This window comes from Mesoplodon densirostris, chromosome 4 (genome assembly GCF_025265405.1).
Source record: "Mesoplodon densirostris isolate mMesDen1 chromosome 4, mMesDen1 primary haplotype, whole genome shotgun sequence".
Taxonomy (NCBI): Eukaryota; Metazoa; Chordata; class Mammalia; order Artiodactyla; family Ziphiidae; genus Mesoplodon; species Mesoplodon densirostris.
Window position 1 is genome coordinate 34,340,824 of NC_082664.1, and position 22,585 is coordinate 34,363,408.

Here is a 22,585-nt window from a genome sequence, read left to right on the forward strand (position 1 = left end):
AGTACCACTGCCTTGGAGGAGGGAACAGCCCAGCATGTGTGAACTAGGTCCTTTGGCATTCCCTATTCCTATGCACAGCAAGTCAGCTCTTGGTTATCTCCCACGTGATGGCCCATTTGGTCCAGTACCCACAGCGTCTAGGGACTGCCAATAACCAGAGTTGGCCACAGACAAAGCTGGTTAGAAGGAAACCATGGTCTAATGTACTTCCCACCTTCCCAAATAACATGTTGCCAATTAAGTAAGGACCTTGGTGCTGCAGGCAAAGACATCTCCCTGGTAGGGTAGGTGGAACAGGTACTTTTGAACAAGTGGAACGAACATTTGGCTGCATGTCAGCCCTGCTCCATCACCTGATGCAAAACTGTGCCAGGACTGGGGAAAGACAGAAGGTATTTGGCTCCAGCATGAGGGGGCAACTTGGTGAATACCTAAAAAGAATAACTGAATTCCAAAATAAGAGTATTCTGAGGATTATGTATTATTTTTATTTTACTCAGATCAAGAGTTAACTATACGAGAATCATTCTTATACCCTCTTACAGCTTATTTCATCCAAGAAAAACTGATTCTCACTGTATTCCTGAGGGATGAAGTACTCTAAAAAAATGACCAGGTAAACCACAGAAAAGACAAGAGACCAGAAAGAAGGATACTTTAAAATATGTAACAATTAGCAAACTAGAAAACTGAGAAACTCTGATACCTCTCAGAGGATAAGACACAATGAAGAAAAAAACAAAAAAAAGGAAGAAAAGGTAAATGAATGAATGAAAAACTCAGAGAGGCAAGGTAACAAAGAATTTAAATTATAGTCAAATGTTAGGGTCCCAAACATTAGAATACAAAGCTGAACAAAAGCTCTTTCTGCTTGCTGGGTCCCTAAGAGTCTAAAATGAGGGATTAAAATGGCTTTATTTCAACAGAACACATTTTGTCATCTGATCTCTGTCTGTGACATGGATAAGAATAAGGAACTTATGGCTGCACTCTTAAGAGGCAACCAATCCCTGAATATTGTGCCTTGTTCACTTAAAGAGGGCAAATCACTAATTGCTTGTCAATCAGGAAAAAAAAAAGTCTATAGCTTTTATTTTAAAATAATTTTTTTTATTTTTAATTAAATTTTTTTACATTTTTATTTTAAAACAAACGGTATTTCCAAAAAACACTGCTGCAAGGGGGGATGGGGCAATAAAGGATGGGAGACAGAAGGGAAGCAGAGAAAAGACTCTGAGCCTGCGATCGTAACGATCAGGCACCTTCAGAGAGGCCTTTGCTGTGACACTGTCCGCTCACCTCTACTCACAGGGGAGGAAGCTCAGCAAATGCATTGGGACGTGAGTTAAAGGGTCAAAGGGAAGCATCCCCTTCACAGAAATTCCTAAAAGGTGATATCAATTTGTACTCACTCCCCCTCCTCGCAACCCAATTTCTAGGGTTCTAACCTAAAAAAGTTAGCAAAGATATAGTCAAAGATTTATACACAAAAAAGTTCATCACAACATCATTGATATTAACAAAGGATCTGAAACAACCAAAATTTAACAGTGTGGGAATGGATAATAAAGTAAGGTAGAGTTACTGCAAATCTACTTTCCAAGATTTAAAGACACAAGAAATTACTTGTGGTACCATGATAAATGAGGGAAGAAAATTGTATACCGAGCTGTACATATGACTCTCAAGTTTGTTTCAACACCTTACATGTTATATGCATTTTTCAATACTGAAAGGAAATTCATAAACATACCAGCAGAGGTTAGCTCTGTGCTACATGGAGGGAAGATGGATTTTCATTCTTTCTTTAGATTCGTCTCTAACAAGCATACACATTACTTTTGTATCAGAAAAAAATTTTATGTTAAAACATGCCCGCCCTAAAATAACTCACTAGAGATAGCAATTGTCAGTCTTAGAGAAAGGCGTCCAAGGCTGACTCAGAAAACAAAAAGATTCAAACCTACACAGTAACTGCTCTGAAAAGGATGAGAAATCGAGGGTGCCACAGTCTAGATGTTTCCTCTACCACGGCTGCTGGCTCTACATTACCAAGCTTTGCAGGGAGCTCTACTGGAGAAACCATTCCTGCTTCTGCAGCAACCACAGCGCCTTAAACGACCTCTTAAAGTGGTTCTCACCTCTCAGTATGAGGATCACAGGGAAAGAGAAAGGAAGAGCCCTACTCTCTTGTTTCGGAGGAAGACGTTTTTCTTATAAAGCTGTCAAAATGACTCAAAGTGAGATAGACACGATCTGAAACATAAGTCATGAGTTATGTTTAGGAACCGTGTTATCAAAACCCCTTATTTCTCAAGAATGAATATAAAGCAAGATCTACGGCGCCCCCTTGTGGCAAGCCTGACTACGACAACCACTTATCCATCTCCAGGGTTTCTCTGCCCCGGGCTGTGGGCAGTAACAGCCCCTGAAGAACCTGCCCCATAATAACCTTAGTGTGTTGAACAAACGGTCCCCAAGGCAGCTGGTACTATTTGTCTTCAAGACTTTCTAGTTTAGATCCCAGAGACACCTTTTCGAGGATGAGTGGGGATGAAAGGGCAGAGGAACAAACTGCAGGGTGTGCATGTGTTGTGGGCTGCTGTCGACAGGCCAAAGCTGTTGGCGGAGGCACATGACGTCACCTGCACACATATCATGGGCTGCCACACGGCAGGGACCTATAGCATAAAGATCTTCTTCCCCAAGAGTATCTGCCGATTTTATAAAATTATGAAAAAGGTTTTACATTTACAATCAATGAACTTTGTGCTTAGAAGCTGTTTTATTTACCAGTGTTAGAGCAACCATCACCAACTCGGGCAGAATTCCGAAACAGAGCTCTTGTTGAATTCTGGCCATAAAGCTCTTTTTTAAGCTTGGTAAGATCCTGTAAGGTAAGAAAGTTTTCCTAATACTTTATAAAAATACTAACCACTAATAAGTTGATTCCGTACTCCAAGTGGTGGCCTCACGTTTGGAAAGATGAAACACCACCGTTTTGAACATCGAAACGTATTAATTAGTCTTGGCATCCCAGGCATGACGGGAGATGGAGAAATCCTCTCAACCTAACGAAATGACTCTGGGAGAGAATTAAGAGCTTAAAAGAGGTCAGTATTGCAAACCTGATGGAACACTGAAGGGACCAGATACTGATTCTGAGGAAAGACAACCTTCCTCTCAGAAAGGGATTAAGCTAAAAACCTTGCCGTTCTGGGCAGGAGGCTTGCAAGAAACAGCGAAAGGGAAAGCAGGGCAAATTATCCAAGTTCTCTTGGGAGATGGTTCTTGTGCTTCTCTGTGCCCCACCCAGGCTGAAGGCCTCTTTCCAGAAAAGAATTCCCTCCAGCGTTAGGGTGAAAACATATGGCAGGAAGTTGCTGCTTTGGTCCTGAATGTGTAAACGGGAGCATTTTCAAGCATGTGAAATAAACCGAAGCAACCCACATGGGCTGGAGCCCCACCAGGTGAGTTACCACAGAGCACTAAGCCAAAGAATTTCTAATTATGAGGTTGAACTGGGAATATGAATCCGACCCCTTTTCCAACCTCTAGAAGAACATTTTTTCCCCTCCTAACCTGATGGGCTTGAAATACTTGACAGCTCCTGTTTGAGATGAACCAACATGCTGGACAGGGAGGAAAAGCATTAAAAACCTGAGTGTCTTGACAAGACACTTCAGGGAGAATCCTTCATTTGTCTCCTATACAGGGAAAGCAGAAGAGGGAGAGTAAAATGAAGGCCAAGCCTCCCATTTGTCCAGAAAAATATAATAAGAGGGTGGAGTAAAGAACTCTCACCCTGCCCAACTAAAATTCAAGACCATAAGCTCCCCCTGAAAACAACAGCCTTGCTCCACCAGAAGCATCCTGGGATCAGTACAGGTTAGTATTGTGAGTTGTGTCACCAGGCTTTGACAATGACATTAAAACAGGAAGAGGTGAATTTTCACCCCTGGCTCCAGCTTCCCAGCTGTCCCAACGTGGAAGGGAGGCAGCTATCACGACAGCTTGATGGGAAGGTCCTCCCCGTATTTCCGGAGCAGCTTCTGGTGGTTGTGGTCCACCGACCACTGCTGGGGCAGGTGCTTGGGCTGCATGGAGTCCAGGAAGTGCTGCCGCCAGCGGCTCTCCAGCTGCATGAGGGAGCGCAGCCCGCCCTGGGTGTGGCGCTGAACCACCTTCAGCCCGTGAGGAATGTAGTTTTCATTGGAGATCCTGTCAAGACACAAAGTACGTGGGTCTGAGGGGAACAAGCTCAGGACAGTATCACAGTGGCTCCAAATGCTATGGGCCAAGACGCTTCGACAGAGGTTTAATGGAGAGGTTGCTGGACTCCTAAAGGGTTGGTTATTTTGATGCTTTTAAAAACATCCTCTTTCCCATATCTGCCTTTTTAAAAATAGTTTGGACAGGGCTTCTCCAGTGGCGCAGTGGTTAAGAATCCGCCTGCCAGTGCAGGGGACACAGGTTCGAGCCCTGGTCTGGGAAGATCCCACATGCCACAGAGCAGCTAAGCCCATGCACCTGCGCGCCACAACTACTGCAGCCCGTGCACCTAGAGCTCATGCTCCTCAGTAAGAGAAGCTGCAGCAATGAGAAGCCCGTACGCTGCAATGAAGAGTAGGCCCCGCTCGCCACACCTAGAGAAAGCCCACGTGCAGCAACGAAAACCCAACTCAGCCAAAAATAAATTAATTAATTTCAAAAAATAGTTTGGACATATAACACACAATCCAGCAGAAGGCATTTGGGGATTCTGATCTATACTTATGGGAAGGCCACTGCATAATGCTCAGCCCCCAGTAGAGAGGCCCCACTGTCTGGCTGATGATGGGTGAAGAATGTTGGTCTTTCATTTACTCCAGGGTTCCCCAGTTACTTCTTTTAAGTTACTCATTCTGAACCATACTCAGTCTTTACATTAGCTGTTCAATCAGCCCGCGTGTTCCAGGTTTTCATCACAGTGTAACACCTGATAAAATGAAGGTGGTAATATTTCTTTGGTGTCTTCCTTATACAAAGAATGCCAAACCACATCCACAAGACGTGCTTCTGTTGCGATGAAGTTCTACTGTGGTTGCTCGGTTGCACAGCTAGTGCTGTTTAATGAGAAGATGAATCCCTGCCTCCTTTCTAACTAAGATACCTTGTGGACAGTACTGTTAGCTCCTATGAATAAAGGAAGCTCCCTGCCCGGGGCTCAGTTCCTTTCCCTACAATCCATACCCCACTCTCAATCCTCGCTAACTAGCAGTGTTCGTGCCCCCTGGGTATTTGCAGGGCATTTTCTTATTTAGCTCACAAGCATCCCACTAACTTGCCGAACATTCCCCAAACAGCTGTTCTTCTCGGTCCTAGATACCCAAGCCCAGCACCCTTCCATCCAAGTCAGCAAGATGAATTTGTTAGAAAGGTCTGTCACTGAAAGGGCAAGTTTAGCTGTTTTAGGAAATACATTTGGGAATTGGTTAAAGGATCCAGTCTCATTAATTTGTAATATGACCTTGGTAAGTTACTTAACTTTAACCTCAGGGCATCTAATATAAAACTTGGAAAATAGTTTTAAGAATAAAATTTAACAATAATTTTTTAAAATTTTAAAAGATTTTAAAGATACAGGATATGTTAGCAGTTACCAGTAAGAAACTCCTACCTCATAGGGTTGTTATAAGAAATAAGGCAATTTATATAAAGTTTATTAACTTGGTGGAACAGATTAGGATATCTATAAAAAAATTGTTCAATAAATATTTTTTGCTATAATTAAGTTCGTGGGGGAGGGTTGTTTTGTTTTTATAACAAAACATTAAGGCAACCAGCATAACTACCAGGATTTGCGACCTTACCAGTTCAATTACTACCAGGATTTGCGACCTTACCAGTTCAATTATTTCAATTCCTGTTACCACTGAAAGAAGTGGCAAGTTGGGAAGCAAAACTATAGCAGGTAGCCCAGAGTTTTTATCATCTGGGCCATGTGCCCATTTATTTCTCAGGACCAAAAAATGCTTCTCATTTAGGGACACTGAATTAAATGATATGAATTCAACTATGTACTGACGGGGAAAGAGAGAGAAAGCAAGCAAGGAAGGAAAAAGGTAAAAAGTAATTTAAATAGTAACAGCAATTCTGGCCAACATCCCATTCAGTAGGCCAACACCCCGGAGTACAGGTGAGACAAGAAACATGAATCCATTTGTCTCAATTCCCACAGACCTAGATAAGGGAAGAGATGCAAAACCACACACATTGCACTTCACGGGCAACTCCAGAGACTGGAGGATATATATATATATATATATATATATATATATATATATATATATATATGTATTTTTTTTAATCTATCTATCTATCTATTTATTTATTTACTTATGGCTGTGTTGGGTCTTCGTTTCTGTGCGAAGGCTTTCTCTAGTTGTGGCGAGCGGGGGCCACTCTTCATCGCGGTGCGTGGGCCTCTCACTGCCACGGCCTCTCCCGTTGCGGAGCACAAGCTCCAGATGCGCAGGCTCAGTAGATGTGGCTCACAGGCCCAATTGCTCCGCGGCATGTGGGATCCTCCCAGACCAGGGCTCGAACCCGTGTCCCCTGCACTGGTGGGCAGATTCCCAACCACTGCGCCACCAGGGAAGCCCTGGAGGATATTTTTTGACTCTTATTTTCCTCTTATGAGCTGACCTAAGGATTTACTTCTGCAGAGAATGTATAAGGTACAACTCCAGTGCCTCTGAACTCTCCTGCTAAGCATGAAAATGGCTGGACATAAGTATATGACCTCGAAGGGTCAAGGATAGAAGGCAAGTCTCCTGTGGAAAGTAAATTAGCAAATAGATTGCTCTATCCCACCCACATGGTATGTTAAGCCACAGAGACTCAGTGGGGTAAGCACGAGGCTGCGCACTGCACCTGGACGACCGCTGCTCCCTCCCCGGCAAGCGTTCTCACTGAGGAGTCGGGGTTAAGTCACTGGACTAGTCCTCGATGCCCTCTGAGCAGGACTGTAGATCGTACCTGGTCTCCAGGCTGGCAGCCTCCTGAAGCATCTCCTCCGTGACCGTGTCTGTGTGATAAAACTCTCTGAGCGCCTGCAGCAGCTCCTCCTTCCGGTGCGCAGGCAGGCCCTCGGCGTTGAGCAGGGCCCTGGCCCCAGAACGCACCTGCCGGCGGTCAGGATCTTCCAGCAGGCGCAAGCCCTCCTCGGAGCCAGTGGGGGCCTGGAACTCCCTGGCCAGCTGCTGCTTCAAGTGGTTGTCATAGTAGTTGGAGATGGCGTGGCAGGAGGTGCAGAGCAGCAGCACGTCGTGGGAGTTGTGGTCCTTCATCTCGATGGGAAAGTGCTTCCGGTACTCATGCGGAATCACGTTCTTCCTAAAGAGGCCAGATAGAAGGCAACGCTCATTAGCACACGACACAGAACATACACGGAGTCGGCAGGCAGGCTACTAGGGTTCTGATCTGGGCCTAAACACAACTGAGGAGCTTGGGTCCCACAGCCCAGCAGAGGTGACATAAAGGCCATACCACCTATTCCACTCTTGGCCCACCTACCTACAGGCCTTGGGTTTTCCTCTCCTTGAAGTGAGTGCAGGCCACCGGCGGTCAGACTCCTCTGGCAGGCCAGGGGGCAGGGAGAGGCTAACAACAACCTTTGGGAAGGCTGTGCTCCCAGAAGGACAAGTATCATCCGAGAAATGAAAAGAAATTCGAATGGCCTTCAACATCTGGAAAACAACTCTCTCAAAGCACACAGCGGGTAACTGCTACTCCTGAAACTTTGGAAGCCTGGTGACCTGGAAAAGCCCATTTCCTTCCATTCCTGAAGAATCCCTTACTCTAAAATTGTCTCCCTGGTTCATCAAAGTCCATCATTATTGTCTAAGGAGAACTAAGCTCTCAGGGAAACCTCTTGGCAGCAACAACCATTCGTCACACTTTGCAAGCGGAGAAAGGAGGCAAGCGAGTTGCTACACAGAAGCCAGGGAGAAAGCCAGGGTTCTGGGCATCCAGGACCAGTGGTAACTTCACCTTCACGGCCTCGGGACCTTGACACAGCATAATCTTCTCCGACTATTCTGGAGTGGGCCTTCGGCTCATCTGGATACCCATATATCAAGGGTCACAAAGCTTGTGAGCCTCTCAAGGGAGGATCACGAGGACACAGAGAGAAAGGCAGCTTCCTAAGGAAGGAAGGTCTCCGTTCCTTCATGAGCAAAGGGAATGACTCTCTTCATGGCAAACTGCTATCGAGAAGAGTGTTTTATTCCGGAAACTAAGAACTGGCTCAGGAGGGGCAGAAGCCACTACAGCAAGGCCAGGCAGAGGGCTGAAGCTCTTGAGGACACTGGGATGCCCCCTGGGGACAAGTCTCCCAGCCAAAGTAGGCAGACTCAGTCAAGCCCGCCAAGGGCTCTGCGTGTGGCTTGAAGGGCAATTTCCATCAGAGGCAGACAGCAGGGCGGCCCAGCCCACACTCACCGAATGTATGAGTCTTTCTTGCCACACACTACACACAGGTTTTCTTTAACCATCAAGTAGTAGTCTCCCGGGGATTCAGGTCTCCCCGCAGGTTCAAATTGTAGCTTGACCACAAAAGGCTCTTCACTCACCAGCTCTTAGGGGAAAGAAGCAGTGTTAGTGTATGACTGCCCACCTCTCCCACAAGGAAGAAGCACCACCTCAGTTGTTCTCTGCCGTATCCTGGCAGAGATCACTATTTCCGGGTTCTGAACAGCCCCATCCCACGTGTCTCTAGGTCTCTCTGCCTTCTATCCATCCCATCCCTCTGCCTTATCTCATGCCCACTCCGGTCAGTGCCTGCATGCCCCTAATTATACATCTAATATGACAGTTGAATCTCAAACCTCCAATGCCTTTGTCCAGGTACCACTGAGCTTTTCTTCGATCACAAGTGCAGAGGGGCTGTCCGTCAGGAGCGTGGAGAAAGCAGTTATCATAGAGGGGTGATTTTCTGTGGGGAAGGGAGAGAGAAATCTAAAACTGGGAGCTAACTATTGATCAAGGTACCAGTTGCCTTCCTATATTGAGTGACCCAAACTATTCAACACTAGGGTCAAACATTACATTTTTGGAAAAAAAAAAAAAAAACATGGCAAGAAATCATGTTTATTCCTCCATCTGCACTGGGCTAGGAAAGAGAAGTTAAAATGAATCAGTTTATACTATTAGTTTTTATATTTATAGATTGGAACATTAGAGAGTGAGTCGGGTAGTGTTTACATCGTCCCATCATGAAAGCAGGCAGGGACAGAACACCAGGAAAACTCCCCTGTAATCACTGGATGAACAAAGTAAACTAAAATGAAAGAACGTCAAGCTAAAGTAATGGGTGCCACGTGGATTTATTTCTGGCTCATATGCAATAGTTGCTTCAATTTAATCACACAATTCCTAAAGGCACTTTACTATAGGGACCAAACTTCCACTCCGAAGTACTTATTAGTCATCTTCCTGCAGTAGAGGCATAAGCTGTACAGGAAAATTCCCATTGGCTAGAGAATAACATCGGCTTAGGACTGGATGCCATTCTAAATAATCAAATACCAAATGAACAAGAGGTCAGATGATGCATTTCTCCTGAAAAGTATGAGGCACTTCATTTTCTTTTTTTTTTTTTTTTTTTTTGCTGTATGCAGGCCTCTTACTGTTGTGGCCTCTCCCGTTGCAGAGCACAGGCTCCGGACGCACAGGCTCAGCAGCCATGGCTCACAGGCCCAGCCGCTCCACGGCATGTGGGATTTTCCTGGACCAGGGCACGAACCCGTGTCCCCTGCATCAGCAGGCGGACTCTCAACCACTGCGCCACCAGGGAAGCCCTGAGGCACTTCATTTTACCTTCACAGCTATCCTGAAGCAAGCAAGGAATAATAATTATGCCCTCACTTATAATTGGAAAAGTACAGGTCTAAGGTCACATCTAGGTCAGTGACAAAGCTAGGTTAAGCTCTCCTCCGTTTCACTCCAACTGCCCACAAATAAAAAAGTAGAAGGGCAAAAGGAAAAAAATATACAAATAAATCAAAGGATAGCTCCAAATGTCCTTGAAGGAAAGGAAAAATAGAATTAATCCTTGGAGAGCCTCTGCCACCTTACCACACTAGCCTTCTCCCCAGATCCAAGGTAAGGCATCATGCCTTTTGCTGGAAGCTGGGCCTTGGACTCTACTAGACATGGAACAACTCAGTTACCTGGCAGAATAGCCCATTCCAAGGGGCTTTCTTTTATGTTTTCTGGGGTCTCTCCCTTGGTGGTTGCCTGGCATCATTCCATCGGTCTTCGACTTCTTATTTCTTGGCTTCTGCTGAGATTCTGTTGCTTCCCCATTAACCTCCTCTCCCAATCTGCTAATTCCTTTGCTTCGGAATGGGATATCTACTACATCCTGACATTTCTCCAAGACTTTTCTCCAGCCAGTGAAGTCATCATTTTCTTCTAGAGTTGAATTCCTAGAGAAAGGGTATCCAAGAAGATGGAGAAAGAGAGCCACTGAAATCTGGGCATCCCTGGCAGCATAAATTACCTGAAGAGAAAAGTCAGAGATCAGTGGAATCCAGAAGGCAAACCAGAGAGAGCAACTTCAAAATCAATCGCAAAGACAGAGACAACTTTTAGGTTCCAATTCAAGATGTACAGTAACCCAGGCACCATGTACTCCTTAAAACCTTTTAATTACAAAAAAATTCAAATGATACAAAAACAAATCAAATAGTATAATGAATCCTCATGTTCTCTATGTTTTTAACTAACATAGCTAAAATAATGACCTACTCTACGTGCTCAAAATTCCTAATCTATATAAATCAGTGAAGTTTCTTTCTATCTGCTACCAAACCTGCTGGACAGATTTTTCTCAAGTTTGGGGTAGGGTAGTTACCACAGGTCTGACAGCTTCACTTTGGAAACTGTCATCATCTAGAAAACTGAAACCAAGATTCATTAAGAGGCCTGTGTGACTATTGATCAGAAATAAACTGCTGTACGTATTAATACAATGTGTAAAAAACAAGGAAAACAGTTTCAAACATGGACCTCAAATCAGAAGTCACAAGGGCCCACTTCTGGAATTTATGTATTTATGAATAGTAAGTCATTCTCCCAAGCAACTAGGCACAGGCAAGCTGGTCATAAATAAAAGTAGTCAAAACTATAATTAATAGCTCTTCCCAACAAAGCATGTGAGGACTTTAAAATTCCTTTAATTCACCTTTAATAATCAAGCCTGGTAAATAACACTATTAGTATGGATTTTTTTTGTGTGCTTTTAGAATAATAGAAAAAAAGAATAGAGTAATAGAAAAATAAGGTTTGGGTAAAATTCTCCACCTAGACCCAAGCATCTACATCTCTGTCAGCAAGTTGTCTCCCACAGGAAAAAGAGGGTGCTTGAACGTGAAGAGTTCAGAACAATTTTTAACAAATTATTTCCAAATGATAAGGAATCTAAGGCACTTTTCAACAAATGGTGCTAGAAAAACAGGATGTCCACATGCAAAAAGATAAAGTTGGACTCCTACTTCACACCACACACAAAAATTAACTCAAAATGGACTATGAACCTAAGTGTAAGAGCCAAAACATAAGACTCTTAGAAGAAAACATAGGAGGGACTTCCCTGGTGGCACAGTGGTTAAGAATCTGCCTGCCAATGCAGGGGACACGGGTTCGAGCCCTGGTCCGGGAAGATACCACATGCCGCGGAGCAACTAAGCAACTAACCGTACTGAGCCTGCGCTCTAGAGCCTGTAAGCCACAACTACTGAAGCCTGCGTGCCACAACTACTGAAGCCTGCATGCCTAGAGTCAGTGCTCTGCACAAGAGAAGCCACCGCAATGAGAAGCCCGCACACCACAACGAAGAGTAACCCCCGCTCGCCACAGCTAGAAAAAGCCCACGCACAGCAACAAAGACCCAACACAGCCAAAAATAAATAAGTAAATAAATTTATTTTTTAAAAAAAAGAAGGGCTTCCCTGGTGGCGCAGTGGTTGAGAGTCCGCCTGCTGACGCAGGGGACACGGGTTCGTGCCCCGGTCCGGGAAGGTCCCACATGCCACGGAGTGGCTGGGCCCGTGAACCATGGCCGCTGAGCCTGCGCGTCCGGAGCCTGTGCTCCGCAACACAAGAGGCCACAGCAGTGAGAGGCCCGTGTACCGCAAAAAAAAAAAAAGAAAAGAAAACAGAGGAGTACATATTCATGACCTTGGGTTAGGCAATGATTTCTTAGATATGACACCAAAAGCATGAGAAATAAAAGAAAAAATAGATAACTGGACCTCATCAAAATTAAAAGCTTTCGTGCTTTAAATGATCCCATCAAGTAAGTGAAAAGACAATCTGCAGAAAATGGGAGAAAATATTTATAAATTATATAACTGATAAGGGATTAGTATCCAGAATATATAAAGAATACACACACAAACACACACACACACACACACACGTATCTTAAAACTCAACAATTTAAAGACAAACAACACAATTAAAATGTGAGCAAAGGATCTGAAAAGACATTTCTCCAAAGAAGATATACCAATAGCCAACAAGCACATGAAAGATGCTCAGTATCACTGGTCACTAGGGAAATATAAATCAAAACCACAACGAAATACCACTTCACACCTACTAGGATTGCTCTAATCAAAAAGATGAATAATAATAAGTGTTGGTAAGGTTATGGAAAATTGGAACCTTCATACATTGCTGCTGGGACTATAAAATGGTATGGTTACTTTGGAAAATAGTTGGGCAGTTCCTCAAAGAGTTAAATATAAAGTTACCATATGACTCAGCAATTCCATCCTAGGTATTTACCCAAGAGAACTGAAAATGTATGTCCACATAAAAACTTATACACAGATATTCATAGTGGCTTATTCATAACAGCTAAAAAAATGAAAGCAACCCAAACCTCTACCAATTGATAAACGAATAAACAAAGTGTGGTCTATCCATACAGTGAAGCATTATTTAGCAATAAAAAAGAAATGAAGTACCAACAGATGTTACAACATGGATGAACCACAAAAACATGGTGAGAAGCCATCCAAAAAACCACATACTGTATGATTCCATTTATATGAAATGTCCAGAACAGGCAAATTTATAGAGACAGAAAGTAGATTAGCGGTTGCCTAAGGCTGGGGTGTTGGGGAGGTGAGATGGGAAGTGACTGCTAATGGGTATGGGGTCTCTTTTGGGGTGATGAAAATGTTCTAAAACTAGATTGTGGTGATGGTTACACAACTCTGTAAATATACTAAAATCCATTGACTTGTATACTTTTTTTTTTTTTTTTTGGCCGCATTGCACGGCTTGCAGGATCTTAGTTCCCCAACCAGGGATCGAACCCAGGCCCCCAGCAATGGAAGGGCGGAGTCCTAACCACTGGACCGCCAGGGAAGTCCCTGACTTGTATACTTTAAATGGGTGCATTTTATTGTATGTAAATTATATTTCAATATAACTATTAAAAGAAAGGAAGGAATGATCCAACCAAGGCACAAAGAAGTAACTTACTCAGGGTCGCAGCAAATCTGAAATAGCTTTAGAAAACAAAATCAGATACCTTGATTCCCAGAACTCTCTCACAGGATAATATTAATCCTAAAATACTAACTATTGCTAACTCTTTCCATTAACAATGTTTTGGGGGACTTCCCTGGCGGTCTGGTGGTTAAGACTGTGCTTCCACTGCAGGGTGTGTGGGTTCCCCTTGGTCAGGAGCTAGGATTGCTGCATGCCATGCGGTGCAGTCCAAAAAAACAACAACAACAACAACAACACAATGTTTTAGAAGGATGAACAAACAAATGGTAACAAACTAAGCAAACAAGAGAAGGTTGAAACCTGGGCCTGTAGGGGGTAGTAAGCAAAAAATCCAAAAATCAAATTAATCTGAGCCACAAAGAATGGCAAAGTATAAAGAATGCGAGGCACCAGGTATCTATAAAAGCAGTGATACAAGCAGGGGTGAAAACAGGAGGATCAGGTGACAGTCTCTGTAAATAACTCAGATCTCCAGATCTCCTCTCTTACAGCATAGGGACAGGCAATTACTCCTTCCCTGACCCAAAAGAGTAAAAGTTTGTAGAACCAAAACTAAAATGGAGTCACTTATGTCAGAGACAAAATGGAGGTGGCCAATGCAGGCGCATTAAAGAAAATGAAACTTTATTTAACATAACTTGCAGGAATTTACAGCTCTCCTCAGAAATCAGCAGAGGATGTCAGTCAATCTCCAAACACTGAGTCTGTTCATGCCATCTTTGGACTTCCTTATTCCCCTGTCTCAGCTATCCTGATCCAAATAAGGAAGAAGACCACTAGGCAAACAATCAGCTGAAAAAGCCAAAAATCTTCCACATTTACCCAATGAAAACCCTTTAGTCTGTGAGCAACTTGAAACTCATTGCTCCCATGGCCTTGAGTTTCCCACCTTGCAGGTCAAAACTGTTGCAATAAACTCATATTTCTGCTTTGTTTTACTCGGTGTGCAGAGTTTGGGTTTTGACAAGTTTAAGTCATATAGTGGCTAAATCACAGAGGATCTGGACCTAGTAATACCAGGCATGGCAGAGGTTGAGGGCAAGTGTCACCAGGAAAATGGGGGATTATGGGAAAATCTACATATTAAATGATGAGACTACCAGCACCTTCTCTCCCACTCAGCTACCAGAATATAGGCTGTGGGGCTGGTACCTCTTGGGCAGAAGAGTAGGAGATTCATGTCTAGAGGAACTGAGTGGCCTGAGAGAAAAGACTTACAGTTACTGACATTTGACTTTAATTTATATTAATAGTTACTGATAACAAAACTCGCTAGTCAAAAATACCTGGCCATATGCTCTGTGCTCTCATTCCATTTTTTTAAAATGTCAAATTTAAATATTATTTTCTGTATTTTACAAAATCTCATTAAGCATTATGTTTATAATTAGAAAAACAATAAAATTTTAAAAATGAAGAATGAATAAGAGTCTTTGGAAATTCTGAATTCTCACAGTAATATGGATCACAAATTTGGTTTCAAATTTGGTAGCAATTAACTTTTTCTTCCCAATGTTTTATTTGAAAGTTTTCAAACCTAAGGAAAAGTTAAAAGAATGATAATTGACATTCACAGTTGTCAACATTTGCTTTATCTCTTTATAATACAATACATACACCACACAAATACTTTTTTTGGGGGGGAGCTGAACACTTTTCAAAATTAAGTTGCAGCTATTATGATATTTACTTCATCCCTAAATACTTTAGTGTGTATCTTCTAAGAACAAGGACACTCTCCTACATAATCACAACACCATTATCACACCCAAGAACTTTAACATTGACAAAATACAATAATACACAGTTGTATTCTAATGTCTCCAACAGTCCCAAAGATGTCTTTTACAGATGTTGCAGGATTCAGAAATTTCAGAATTTTATTTAGAATTTTTAGATTTACAGAATTATGCAACCTTTATCACAGTCAATTTTAGAACATTTTCAGCAGCCCAGTAAGAAAACTTATATCCTTTACCGGTCATCCCCCACTTCTTCCAGTCCTAGGCAGCCACTAATTTATTTTTTGTCTCTATAGATTTGCCTGTTCTGAATATTTCATATAAATGGAATCATACAATATGTGATCTTTTGTGACTAGCTTCTTTCACTTAGCATAATGTTTTCAAGACTCATCCATGTTGTAGCTTTTTATTGCTGAATAATATTCCATTGTATGGCTATACCATATTTTATTTACTCATTCATTAATTGATAGATTCAACTGGCACTTTCATGTCTCCTTTGTAAACAAAAATGGATAGCTAAAGATCTAAACATTGTAGAAAAATCTTTAATGTGGAAGACAAAGACCAAATCAAGCATTTAAATTAGAAATTCAGAGTAAAAAGAGGCAATGCAGGAAAGAGAAGAAAAGTTCAGAAATCTTCAATACTCTAAGATAACAGAAGATATGATATCCATTAAACAAAAATGCAAAGTTATTTAAAAACAAATATTGAGAAAAGACCAGGAGCTCTTATGACTTAATATGATAGGAAATTAAAAGTTGATTGGAATACTGAAAGATAAGCTTGAGGACATTTCCCAGAAGGTAAAACAAAAAATATAGAGGTGGAAAATCAAAGAGAAAATATTTTACTAAGAAAATTAGAGGATCAATTCAAGGGATACAATATACAAATCATATGAGTTCTAGAAACAAAAAAGAGGGAAATTTTCCAAGAAATAGTATGAGAATAATTCCCTGAACTGAAAGACATGAGCTTACAGACCGAAAGGGTCCACTGAATTCTAAAACTATAATGAAAAATGGTCCACACCATCATCATGAATTTTAAAAACTAAGAATAAAGAGATTCTCAAGAAAGAAAAACAAGTCACATACTCAACATCAACACTGGAAGCTACAAGGAGCATTGCCTTCAAAGTTCTGAAGGAAAATGATTTCCACCCTAAAATGCTATCCTTCAGCCGAACTATCAGTTAATAGAGAGGGAAACTAATATCTTTTCAGACATGCATGGTATCATAAATTAACTCCCCATGCTCCTTTTCTCAAGAAGCTATTTTGAATGTACTCCACCAAGATAAGAAAGTAAAAAAACATGATATTTTTAAAACAGAGGATCTACTATAGAAGAGAGGTGAAGGGAATTCCCAGGTTGACGGTAAATGCAAATTTCAGGATGAGAGTTGGGCAGCAGGGCTGGAGTGCAACCAGTCCTGAAAGGAGCAGGATGACAGAGCTCTAGCAGGGCTAGCTCCAAGGGAAAATGAAATGAGTAAGTTACCTGTGTCTGAAGCAGCAGAAAGGAGATCTCTACACAGTTCCGTTAAAGAGTCTGGGGTTGAAACAGTTAACAGGTATACAGAAAACTAAGCAAACAAAAATATAAATTACTACTCCTGGGAAAACAAAAAGTTGTACAAGGAAAAAACATTTACTTTAGTCAGTTTGCTATGTGGAGCAGCTATAAATAATATCAATATAAGTAGATATTAACCTGATAAAAATGATGATTTACCTCTATTAGGAGCATGGGGAAGGGAATAAGTATCTGTCTGGGGATACAGGAATTGCAAGAGTACTATACTAAATCATGTCTTCCACAGCAAGAAGTCAAAAGATAATATGTAAAATAAGAAAGAGTAATATATGCATGTAAATTTAAAATATAATGGTAATTACCAGAAAGAAATGAAATCAGTTGCCTCTGAAAAGAAGGAAGAGTAATTAGGAATGGGGGAGGAAGGCAGGGAACTACTGGCTGTTTCTTATAAGTCTTATAACACTTTGGGTTTTTAAATTATGCATTTGTATTCATGACAAAAAAAACTACATTTTCTGAAATGCCTGGCATATAGTAAATGCTCCAAAAAAATAGAATGGGGACTCTTACCCTTTTATTTAAGTAGCATCTACATTATTATAGAGCATTTTTCTTGGGTATCATCAATGAGGCTATTTTAAGGCATTTCTGCCCAACACATATCATCTTTGAGGATTAGAATTTTTTTTTTTTTTTTGCTGTATGCGGGCCTCTCACTGTTGTGGCCTCTCCCGCTGTGGAGCATAGGCTCAGGACGCGCAGGCTCAGCGGCCATGGCTCACCAGCCCAGCCGCTCCACGGCATGTGGGATCTTCCCGGACCGGGGCACGAACCCGTGTCCCCTGCATCAGCAGGCAGACTCTCAACCACTGCGCCACCAGGGAAGCCCTAGAATTTTTAAAATAATTATATTTCACAAGCAATGACTTTTCAACTACTCTGATAAGAAGTACCTGATCCTCAGTAAGAGTCTCAGCATCCCAGTTGCTGCAACGAAGCAGAAGGGACTTGTCAAGGGGAAAGTTCAAAACAGTCTCAGCGAGTGATTTCAGGCTAAGCCCATTAGAGAGCAAATTGTTTCTACAAGAAATAAATAAAAGCATGTGTCAAAAATGGGAAAGGACAAGAACAGGCAAATCAAAAAAGGTATACAAATGGCCAATAAACAAATGACACATAATCTCACTACATCAAACCAAATAAAAAGTATATACAATTTAAAAATCTATCAGATTACAAAGATTTTTAAAAAATAACTATATCTAGTATTGGTGGAACATAGAATCGCCATCTAATCTAAAATTTGTGCACTGAACATTTGTATAACCTTTATGAAAAACAGTTTGTCAGTAAATAGCTATCAAAATTTTGAACATGAAAATTCTGTGATTCAATAATTCCACTTCTAGTAATTTGTCCTAAGACAAATATACATAAAACAATCTTCAGTACAGCACTATTTATAGTAGCAAAGAACTGGAAACAACCTAACATCCTCAATAGAAGACTGGTTAAATATCCATGCAATCTCTGGGTGTGTGGTTTGGGGTGATCATAAATCTTTACATTTTATACATATGTATATATATATATATATATATGTATATATATATTTTTTGGCTGTGTTGGGTCTTCATTGCTGCGTGCGGGCTTTCTCTAGTTGCAGCGAGTGGTGGTTACTCTTCGTTGCGGTGCGCAGGCTTCTTATTGCGGTGGTTTCTCTTGTTGCGGACCACGGGCTCTAGGTGTGCGGGCTCAGTAGTTGTGGCACATGGGCTCAGTAGTTGTGGCTCGCAGGCTCTAGAGCGCAGGCTCAGTAGTTGTGGTTCATGGGCTTAGTTGTTAGTTGCATGTGGGATCTTCCTGGACCAGGGCTCGAACCCATGTCCCCTGCATTGGCAGGTGGGTCCTTAACCATTGCACCACCAGGGAAGTCCTAGATTTTTTATATTTGAATTGGCTAGTGTTTGTGTATTACTTTTCAAATTTGAAAAATGTGATAAGGCTACTTTCATGGAGGGCGTGATGGTACAATAAAATCAAATAATCTTCTGCTCTTCAAACACTTTCTAATTCAAATAGCTGCAGAGTGGTGAAAAAAATTAATTTACCCAAGGATTGGAGAGTCCAAACAAGGGCTAATGTAAAATTAAGAACACACCAGTCTACAAAAGTGGAGCTGACTTGCTGGTTACCAAGTGAGAGATGAGAGGTTTTAGAGGAGGAAGCTTGGAGGTGGAGGTTCACATCAGTGTTACTGTTACAACATGCACGATTCCCTCAGGTACTGTGGAAAATGAAATCATTATAATGATGAAGAAAAGGAAGTCCTTCCTTACAAAAACAAGCAGTAACTTGATGGATTTCATCACCCCCAAAAGGCAGCACTGACTAAAAAGTTTAAAAAAAAGGTCCAGACACACTTCGGTAAAATATGTAAGGTCATGGTTCAATTAATGGAAATTAAGAATTTGGGGGAGACAAACTTCTTTCCTTTTTTAAAAAATTTTTAAAATCTTTTTATGCTTTCCTTTATATTAGTAATTACAATAGCAATGAATGTTTATTGTTAAAAATTCAGACAACAGAGAAGAGTAATGGGTGAAAAGTGAAAGCCCTCCACCTCCCACTTCCACTCTTCAGGAAGAATGACCCTTATGAGTATACTGTGGCCCCTTCAGACCTTTTTTACAGACAAACAAAAAAACAGATGGTTAGACGGAGGAGCAGATATAGTTTCTTGGTATTTGTTTTTTATTCTGCAACTTGCTCTATCACTTAATGTATCAGGGACCTCCTTCCCTGACAGTAAGCACAAATGTACTTATTACATTCTTTCTAACAGCTGTGCAATTTATCAAGCCTGGGTATTCCATAATCCTTGAAATCATTACCCTCATTGAAAGACAGCACTTAGTTTTTCGTTACTTAATTCCATTTAGGTCATTAGTCTTTTTTTTTTTAATTTATTTATTTATTTATTTATGGCTGCGTTGGGTCTTCGTTGCTGCTGCACGCGGGCTTTCTCTAGTTGCAGGGAGTGGGGGCTACTCTTCGTTGTGGTGCGCGGGCTTCTCATTGCAGTGGCTTCTCCTGTTGCGGAGCATGGACGCTAGGCGCGTGGGCTTCATTAGTTGTGGTGCATGGACTCAGTTGCTCCGCGGCATGTGAGATCTTCCCAGACCAGGGCTCGAACCTGTGTCCCCTGGAGGATTCTTGACCACTGCGCCACCAGGGAAGCCCCATTAGTCCTTTTTTAAACGTCCTATCTGGGAAGGTTTCACATTTTTCGAGAATGGATTAAAAACAAGATGCCACCTTTGCTACTTCAAAGTTTCACTAGGAAAAGTTCCAAAATCATATACAACAATCTCAATAATAAATTATCTTCTGCTAACATATAATAAAAATATAGAGAGTACGAAGAAAAGAGGACAGCATTACCAAGAAAATCTGTGCTCCTCTCCAAAGTCCAATGAAAGTAACTACTTACAGCAAACACCAGGAGCAGCCTATGGCTAAAACCTGAGTATAATTCTTGCACCATAATGTCAAATTTCTTCTACTATATGTCAAAAAATTTTAATTTTACTTCGAAAGTATTCAATAATAAAATAAGAATGTTTAAAGTTTTAATAAGATTTCATTAAAAATGAAGAAACCTGGGCTTCCCTGGTGGTGCAGTGGTTGAGAGTCTGCCTGCCGATGCAGGGGACACGGGTTCGTGCCCCGGTCCGGGAAGATCCCACATGTCGTGGAGCGGCTGGGCCCATGGGCCATGGCCACTGAGCCTGCACGTCCGGAGCCTGTGCTCTGCAACGGGAGAGGCCCCAACAGTGAGAGGCCCGCGTACCACAAAAAAAAAAAAAAAAGAAGAAGCCTGATAAATGCTTCATTCTTATTTCTAGATAAGTTCATGGTCACAGTCAGCTTTGGCCAAATTTTGTTTTTTGACACTTGGCCATTCTGCATTTAGCCAGGTAAGTAAGGGCACTTCTAATTTCTATATACTCATAGAGAGGACTGTAAATGGATAGAAAGAGATCTGGAAGGACAAACCAGTCAGATCATGGTGGTGCTATAGGTGGTAGTGATGATGATGATGATGATGATGATGGACAGTAATAGTTGAAATTTACACAGCACTCTCTATATGTCAAACACCATTTCTAAGTTCTTTACATAGTTTAACTCGTTTAATCCTCACACCAGTCCTATGAGATGGGAACATTATTATTTCTACTTTTCAGATGAGGGAACTGAGGAACAGTGAGGCTTAGTAACTTGACAAAGGTCACGCTGCTGGTAAGAGGAAGACTGGGACTCCCACCCTCACAGCCTGCTCTGGAGTCAGCTCCTGGCCATGATACACATGGCCTCTAATAGCAGAGTAACAGCAGGCAGCTCTGGGGAGGCGGTACCAAAGGAAGGAGGGCCTGACGAAAGGCGGCTTCGGCTGCTGCGCTCCAAATACTTTTACAGAGCTAAGAGAATGTTACAGTAAATATTTCAATGTATTACTTGGGAAAAAATGGATCCTTCATTTATAAGAGTTTCTTTTTTATATATATATAAGAGTTTCATGTACACAAGCCAAACTACTAAACTAAACTAAAATTTCATTTACTACCAAAAAATGATGATAAGCATAGATTTTAATCAGGCCTTCTCTTAGTTTATCAAATCCTCCAGCCCTTCAATATCAGTGGCAGGGAGAAAGGCAGGGAGAGAGGCTGTTTCAGTCCACACTATTAAAATGAGGACCTGTATAGATACATGAGAAGGTAACTGCAGTTTCCTTAAAAAGGGTAGAATTTCCATAGGAATAGAATTCCAAAGGAAAGGGAAATCTCTCCCTCTCAGTAAAGCATTAGGTCTACCACCATTCTGGGCCAAAAGCAGGGTCTGCACATTCAAATGTTGATCAGGATGAGCTGGGTGGGACAGCTGGGAGGGGTGGGGATTCTGGCAAATTGAACAAAGCATGCTCATCTAAGAGGATGATGCTTCCAGCCAACTGCAGCCATCTAGAACTACTGACCTAGTGTAGTCAAATCACCTAATTTTTCAAGAGAAGCCAGGAATACAGATTTTTACATTAAATCTTCTGAATGTAAACTAAAATCTCCCCCAAATATCATGCAGGACAAAAACAAAAACAAAAAATCTGCAACTCTAATTTGCCCAAGGAGCCCATCAGTTTACAACCTGTAGCTTATAGAGACACCTTATTAATGTTTCATCTAAAAAGACCAACTCTAGGTAACTAAAGTTTTCCCAGAAGTTGGAATATTTCCTCACAAATTCAATATGCATCTCAGAAGCCTCTAAGCTTCTAAAGAATTTTAGAGGCTTCATTACTGAGTCTCAGTAATCTACAACTCTTGCTAAAATATTTACCCCACAGCTACAGGAGTTCCAGTATTCATACAAACCATACCTCTGCCTCATGGCTAGGTATCTGAGGTCCAGGCACCCCTTAACGACGAGGCCATAATCTTGCAGAAGCTTGTTGGCATCTTCTGAACATCCTACTCCAACTTTTAAAATTGTGCCATCTGCCAAAATGTCCAGTAACGTTTTTGGTAGTGTCCTTCCTCCACAGATCAGCTTGGGCAAGCGAACCAAGGCACAGAAGCCACTTGGAGAGGCCATTTGAAGGAGTGACAGAGGACTGGCTTTGCCTTCCCAATTCACCTGTAACAGAGGAAAACAGGGCC

General features: G+C 41.8%; 1 protein-coding gene across 2 annotated transcripts in view; it reads right to left on the reverse strand.

Annotated features, from left to right (window-relative positions):
- Positions 1 to 1,140: 1,140 nt before the first annotated feature.
- EXD2 (exonuclease 3'-5' domain containing 2) overlaps positions 1,141 to 22,585 on the reverse strand; it is a 95,531-nt gene continuing 74,086 nt past the window's right edge. For both annotated transcript variants that reach the window (XM_060095938.1, XM_060095939.1), the window contains exons 3-9: positions 22,306 to 22,562; positions 17,819 to 17,945; positions 10,215 to 10,546; positions 8,871 to 8,977; positions 8,485 to 8,620; positions 7,021 to 7,377; positions 1,141 to 4,221 (exon numbers count right to left, since the gene is read on the reverse strand). In XM_060095938.1, the coding sequence (XP_059951921.1) occupies positions 4,005 to 4,221; positions 7,021 to 7,377; positions 8,485 to 8,620; positions 8,871 to 8,977; positions 10,215 to 10,546; positions 17,819 to 17,945; positions 22,306 to 22,562 (1,533 nt within the window). In that variant the 3' untranslated portion in view covers positions 1,141 to 4,004. The remainder of the gene's footprint in view (positions 4,222 to 7,020; positions 7,378 to 8,484; positions 8,621 to 8,870; positions 8,978 to 10,214; positions 10,547 to 17,818; positions 17,946 to 22,305; positions 22,563 to 22,585) is intronic.